Source organism: Colobus angolensis, unplaced genomic scaffold (assembly GCF_000951035.1).
Source record: "Colobus angolensis palliatus isolate OR3802 unplaced genomic scaffold, Cang.pa_1.0 Scaffold592, whole genome shotgun sequence".
NCBI classification, from domain to species: Eukaryota; Metazoa; Chordata; class Mammalia; order Primates; family Cercopithecidae; genus Colobus; species Colobus angolensis.
Window position 1 is genome coordinate 1,073,141 of NW_012119510.1, and position 7,412 is coordinate 1,080,552.

The following is a 7,412-nucleotide window of genomic DNA, read 5'->3' on the forward strand; positions in this document are numbered from 1 at the left end:
TAAACCCGGGAGGTGGAGCTTGCAGTGAGCTGAGATCCGGCCACTACACTCCAGCCTGGGTGACAGAGCGGGACTCCGTCTCAAAAAAGAAAAAACAAAAAAACAGAAACTTCCTGGAGCCCACATGATGGCATTGTCTCAGAGAGGGATTTCGCCATGGGTCACACATATAGCCCAAGACTGAAGCAACTGCAGCATGGTGCCCTTTTGAGAGCTCAGGCCCAACAAGACTGCATCTTGCCCTGGAGAACAACAGCCCATGAATCTCCATATCCCTGGAGCCCCATTGACATTCCCTTACATCTACTCAGATGGTTGCAAAATACCAATGATACTCTTCACAGAAATAGAAAAAACAATGCTAAAAATTGTATGGGACCAAAAAAGGACCCAAATAGCCAAATCAATAGTAGGCAAAAAGAACAAAGCTGGAGGTATCTACTACATGGCTTCAAAATATACCACAGACCTATAGTAACCAAAACAACATGGCATTGGTATAAAAACAGACACATAGAGAAGTGGAACAGAACAGAGAATTCAGAAATAAATCCACATATTTATAGTCAACTGATTTTCAACAAAGGCATCAAAAACGTATATTGGGGAAAGGACACCCTGTTCAATAAGCAATGCTGGGAAAACTGGATATTCATGTGCAGAAGAATGAAACTGTCTGAATGAATAGACTGCTGTCTCTCACTATATTAAAAAAAAATCAGTTCAAAATGGATTAAAAGTTTTAAGACCTGAAACTATAAAACTATTAGAAGACAACATAGGGGAAACACTTCAGGACATTGTTCTAGGCAATGGTATTATGATTAAGACCTCAAAAGCATACACAACAAAACAAAAATAGACAAGTGGGGTTATATTAAACTAGAAAGCTTCTGTATAGCAAGAGAATCAACAGAATGAAGAGACAACCTTTGAATGGAAGAAAGTATTTTTCAACTATTCATTCGACAAGGGACTAATATCCAGAATATACAAGGAACTCCATCAACTTAACAGAAAAAAAAATCCCATCAGATATTTCTCAAAAGATGACATACAAATGACCAACAGGCATATGAAAAACTGCTGAATATCACTAACCATTAAAGAAATGCAAATCAAAACCACAATGAGATATTATCTCTCCCCAGTTAGAAAGGCTGTTATGAAAAGGACCAAAAGTAATAAATGCTGGCAAGGATGTGGAGAAAAGAGAACTCTTATACATTGTTGGTGGGAATGTAAATTAGTAAAGCCATTATAGAAAACAATATGGGGGTTTCTCAAAAAAAATAAATGTAGAACTACCATATAGCCCAGAAATTTCACTACTGGATATTTATCCAAAGGGAAAGAAATCAGTATATCAAGGAGCTACCTGCACCCCCATGTTTATTGCAGCACTATTCACAATAGCCAAGGTATGGAATGAACGTAAGTGTCTATCAATGAATGAATGGGTAAAGAAAATGTGGTATATAGATACACAATGAAATACTGAGCCACAAAAAGAATGAAATCCTGTCATTTGCAGCAACAGGGATGGAACTTCAGGTCATTATGTTAAGTGAAACACGCCAGGCACAGAAAGACAAATATCGCATGTTCTTACTAATATGTGAGAGCTAAAAAAGTTGATGTCAGGAAAGTAGAGAGTAGAATGGTGGTTACCAGAGGCTGGGAATGGTGTGGGAGGAGGATGAAGAGAGGTTGGTTAATGGGTACAAATATACATTCATATAGAAAAGTAAGTTCTAGTGTTTGATAGCACAGTAGGGTGACTATCATTAATAACAATATATTATATATTTCAAAATAGCTAGAAGAGAAGGTTTGAAATGCTCCCAATACGAAGAAATGATAAATGTTTCAAGGATGATAGATATCCCAGATACTCTAACTTGATCATTACACATTGTATGCATGTATCCAAATAGCACATGAGCTCTGTAAATATGTAAAATGATTATGCATCAATAAAAAAAAGCTAAAAAGAGAGAGCATAGGTGAGAGCTCTCTGCTTTTATCTAATGAGCTCTGGATTGCCTTCCATACTCCTGGACATGCATGATGCTAGGAAGTCTCAATCAAGGGCCAGATTATGCCTTCTGGAGAGAAATGCACTGGAAACTTGATATAATCTAATTGATGTTAATTGTGATAAGTGTTGCTGGTTTTACTTTTGGCTTCATACATAATGACTTATGTTTTGTGGTGGTAATGAGTAAAAGAGGTGGGGTGAGTTGATGAAACTGCTTCTATGCCCTGATAAGTGACTGTGTTCCGATTGGTTCTCAGATGGGAGTTGATTTTTCTACAGGAAGAGAATTAGCTTACCAATGTGAAACCACTGAAGGCAAAGTCAAGAGAAGTTTACTTTGCCTCCATTGCAGTCTTATTCCTACGTCCTCACTTTTTTTTCTTCCCTATATTCTCCTTCCTTTTCTCCCCAAACTCGTGATTTCCTTTCTGTCAGCAACTCTCTCCAGGTTCTCATTAACACAGAAATTGTGAAGATTCAGAAAAGACTATGAGGGGATATTTTTCCTCCGTGTTTCTGTGAATCTTACATTTGGACTGGAAATAGAATTTATACACCACCTTAGGGAGTCCTTCCTCAATTTTTCTGAAATTAATAGAACCCATTTTTTTTTCATAATGTGTTGAAGGAAATAGTTTTTGAAAAGTTGGGAATGGAAAGAGATCAACTGAGAGGAGATTTTTACTTTGAGGTATCCTCTCTCTGGCATGAGATGAGTCGTTGTGAAGGGAAAAGCTGGGGGCTATCTTTGGAAACGCACCCATCCCTGCTCCCAGAGGGCTCCGGGCCCACGTTTTATGGAGAACAGCATCTGCTCTCACATTGAGCCGGGTTAAGCCTTTGAATTTTCCTTTGCATGTGTTCTCAATCATTGATGGTGTTGAATTACAAGGCATTTTGCTAGATGTGGGAATAAATTTTTTTTTTTTTTCTTTTAAGGCAGAGTTTTGCTCTGTCACCCAGGCTGGAGTGCAGTGGCATGATCTGGGATCATTGCAACCTCTGCCTCCTGGGTTGAAGCCATTCTTCTGCCTCAGCCTCCTAAGTAGCTGGGATTACAGGCATGTGCCAACACACCTGACTAATTTTTTGTATTTTTAGTAGAGATGGGGGTTTCACCATGTTGGCCAGGCTGGTCTTGAACTCCTGACCTCAGGTGATCTGCCTGCCTTGGCCTCCCAAAGTGCTGGGATTATAGGCATGAGCCACCACACCTGGCTAGGAATGAAATATTCTTAATGAGGAACTTGACAAGGTCTGAAAAAGTAGATTTTCAGGAAAAGCCACAGGCTCAAAGTGTATCATCTTTCCTTCACGGTTTGGCACATCATTACTTTCCTTTTCCGCGAGTTAGTTAACAAATGACGTTAAGAAATATCCTCATTCCCACTGTCTGCATGCCAAAGATCAGCCTTTCATATTTTTCCTTAATTGTCAAAGAAATATTTGAGCATCTAAGCTGATATTCTTTATTACTGTGGGTGTGATTTGGGAAACAATTCTTGGAGGGCAACTCTGAGTCTGTGGTGAATAAAAAAGTGAGGATAAATGTGAGTGAATATTGTTTCTGGTGTTCTCTGTGCAGCTGGAAAAATGATGAGCAAGTTAGCTTAATTAGCTGAGCATCTTCCTCTTATTGAAAGGGCAGTGATGGTCGTGATTGGAAAAAACTGTTCTTGAGTGGCGACCTTTTAGGAAAGACTGTGGTTTAAATGGGCTTGTCTACGGGCCTCACTTTTGGGTTTACCTCCACCCTCAAGCCATCCGCCATCATTAGCCACGTTCCTAAAATTAATTTATTAGAGGAACTGTTTGATTCAGGAGGTAAGTGGGTTTTGCTTGGGGGTGGTTATGGGGTTTAGGAGGGTCTGCTGGTTAGTTCCACTGAGACCCTGAACAGTATGAAGGGGAAGGCTAGTTAAGAAGCAGAAAGAGAATCCCAGCACTTTGGGAGGCCGAGACGGGCAGATCACGAGGTCAGGAGATCGAGACCATCCTGGCTAACACGATGAAACCCCGTCTCTACTAAAAAATACAAAAAACTAGCCGGTGAAGGTGGCGGGCGCCTGTGGTCCCAGCTACTTGGGAGGCTGAGGCAGGAGAATGGCGTAAACCCGGGAGGCGGAGCTTGCAGTGAGCTGAGATCCTGCCACTGCACTCCAGCCTGGGCGACAGGGTGAGACTCCTCAAAAAAAAAAAAAAAAAAAAGCAGAACGAGAAAAAAGGAAGCCAGTCTTCTCAGACATTTTGTTGGAAGTCTGCTGAAAGATTCATTTTGCTCTGTGCCCCACAGATTGCATAGCTGGTTCTGCCTCTATGCTTTCAGGTCGCTCAAGTGTAACAGGAGTGAGAAATTAGAATCAAGGGCCCATTTCATCACTTTCTTCCAAGTTTCTGTATCCACATGTGCACCGTATGAAACTGCTGTCCATATCCTTGTCTTAATTGATTTAATGTTTAATCTCCTTTAACAGAAGGTTTACAGAGGTCTCTTTTCTTCTTCTAGTACAACTTGCATACTTATTTAGAGTCTGTAGTTAAAAGGGTGATTCAGGTCTTGGCAGTATGTGATACTTCTGTCCTTTGAAAAGAAGTCATTTTAAAAATATTGGTTACTTCGTTTTATGGTAACAAGACAATACACCTTCTTATTTATTTCATACGTGCACTCTACTTTCACTCCAGCAGGCCTTATTTCTTAAGCAGGAGACGAGAAATAGCTTTATTGGTTGGCAGGTGCAAGTGCTGAAACTAGCACTAACGACTGTGAATATTCATTCCTGAGCTGTATTTGTGTTCAGACTCAGGCAAGGGGTGCAGACTGGAGTGTTCATCTATTCCCCTTTTGTGGGTTTAGATGAGTGTGAGATGGTTGGCTTGGCAGGTTGGCCCAGGTGAGAGAAGCAAAGTGATGGGTGGCCCTGTTCCCTGTGGGAGCCTTTACTTTTCCATGCTTACACATTGAACATCTAAGCTGGCTGCTCAAATAATCAAGAGGCAGACTTGGTAAAAATGTGAATAAATGAGTGTAGTTACTATATAGCCATTAAAGAAAAATCTGCTAATGGTGACTCAGTAGTGCCTCCCTGATTGTAAAGGACAGTATCTTCTGGTGAGCTGTGAGCATGTTCCATGGGTTGACAATCAGATTTGCATGTCTGATGACATTAATTGCAGGGTGCTATGGGCCAGGTTTCTGTAAGTTGGGTGGAGGTGGCCACTGGCAGTGAGCACAACGCCCAGGGGGAAGCATGTGAGTGGGAGGAAGAAAAGAGAGAGCTTTCTGGAGCTGTTGCAATGTGTATGCTGGTGAAATCGACTTGAGCATTAAGCAGCATCTCCCAGGATTGTTACTTACTGAGTGGCACGTCTTCAGTACTCATGATTTATGGGGAACTTGGGCAGAGGTAAAAGTGTGGTAAGTTTTAATACTGTGTTTTCTTACTAGTTGCTTTTGACATGCATACAGGTTTGTGTGTGTGTGTGTGTGTGCGTGTGTGTAAAACTGACTGTAAGATGTCACGTTTCAGCCTATTGATTTTTTTATTCCAGAAACTTTTCAGCATTACCTAAGAAACAAAGGCTCGATTTTGGCTGCTTCACTCTTATCCCTTCTGCCACAGTTCTAACATGCTTGATCTGCTGAGACCAAGGATGATCAATGACTCAGAAGGCAAAATGGGATTTAAACACCCAAAGGTTAGTTTGTCATTTCTGCAGTAACCTTTGGTGTGATAAAGTGAAAAGAGCAAGAGCTTTTGATTCATAAAGACCTTGTTTGAATCTGACTGTACTGTGTATTTATGACATTGTGCAAGTGACTTTTTGTGGGTTGTAGCTGATCAAGGCAAAGCTAATACTAGCCTAATGCTGATGATTCTGTGCAAATTTTGTTTCATTTTATGTTGGGATCTAGCATTGTGGTTGGATAGGAAGAGCTGATGTTGAAGACATGTGCCTTAAATGCTTCTCTTGATTTCTGTAGCATTTTCTTCCTCTGGGAACTTCAGGAATCTGGCAGCTGAAGCATTAGGTCTACCAGGCACTCTTTTTATCCGTCCTTCCCATCCATCCATTTATCAACACTTAGGTACCGAACTGCTTACTATATGCCAGGCATAGTTCTAACAGCTAAGGATTAAGCAGTGAAGAAACATAGAAAAAAAATCCTATATACATGGAGCTTTCATTCTAGTGAGGGAGGAATGCAATAAACAAAATAAGTCAGTAAATTATGGGTATATTAAAAGGGAATGTGTTACAGGGAAAATAAAGCAGGAAAAGAGGATATGGTATTGAGGCAATTTTAAATAAGGTGATGAGAGCAGGTCTCATTGAGAAAGAGCTCCCTTGCAGAGCTCTGAATACACAGTGCCTTCTTGTTATTACCAGCTGGCAGTGCTCATTGTCTTGTCTTTCTCCTGTTTATTCACTGAGGCCTCACCATTTTTGGTCCATGAAAAAAATAATTGTTTGAGAGCACAGAATATGACTTTTGGGTTTTCCTTTAGGGCTATGTTAAGGTGTTAGTAGATGCTAGTTAAAGGATACATTAACATAAAAAGGGGCCCTCTTTTCTGCTCTTCCTGGGTTCCTTATACATTGGGTACCTACCTGCAGAGCTTTTTTTTGCATAACCTCTCTAGTCCCTCTTGTACGCCCCACACAAACCTCTGATTATGCAGCTAAGTATGGCCCCTTGTAGAGCTGGGCCTCTGCTTCTAGTTTCTTGGAGGAGCAGGCAGGCATGGATTGCCAACCTAACTTCATGCTTTTGTACAATAGCAACCTCTGCCTTCACCATTTCCTGTCCCAACACCTTGAAAGGAGAGTGTCTCATCATCAAGAAAAGCCTCTCACTTTCTCTGTCTTGGTCCAGGAGGTAAGGGAACAAAGAGGAGCAAATAAGCCAATCACATCATGGTGTCACTGGGACCTGGAAGCAACCTTTGCAGTAAGAGGATGGGATCCACATCAAGAAGATACCCAGTTTTCTGTGTCCCATGATGGATCACGAGTCAGTGAATGTTCATTAGCTTTCATAAAAGGGGATATCTGCTTTCTGGTAGTTTTCAAAATGTTAAAGAACCCCTTTAGAAGCTAGGAGCAAAGTTTAGCGTGTGAAGCTCTGTGAAGGCCATGGATGCCTTTTAATTTGGGATTTAGGAGAGCTTAAATTTCCTCTGATACATCCTAAGTTTCCCAAAGACAATGTGAACGGATGCGGGCTGGGCAACGTCTGCACCTCCAGCTGAGATGAGATATGGTAGGGTTTAACTTTCCTTCCTTCCTTTCTTTCTTTCTTTCTTTCTTTCTTTCTTTCTTTCTTTCTTTCTTTCTTTCTTTCTTTCTTTCTTTCTTTCTCTTTCTT

General features: G+C 40.9%; 1 protein-coding gene across 2 annotated transcripts in view; it reads left to right on the top strand.

Moving 5' to 3' along the window:
- Nucleotides 1-7,412, top strand: part of TMEM45A (transmembrane protein 45A) — an 89,032-nt gene that overhangs the window by 22,476 nt on the left and 59,144 nt on the right. Inside the window, exons 2-3 of one of the 2 annotated variants that reach the window (XM_011962517.1) lie at nt 5,219-5,459; nt 5,594-5,740. The exons of the other annotated variant lie outside the window; for it this stretch is intronic. Of the exons in view, the coding sequence (XP_011817907.1) occupies nt 5,672-5,740 (69 nt within the window). The 5' untranslated portion in view covers nt 5,219-5,459; nt 5,594-5,671. The remainder of the gene's footprint in view (nt 1-5,218; nt 5,460-5,593; nt 5,741-7,412) is intronic. 2 annotated transcript variants of the gene reach the window in all.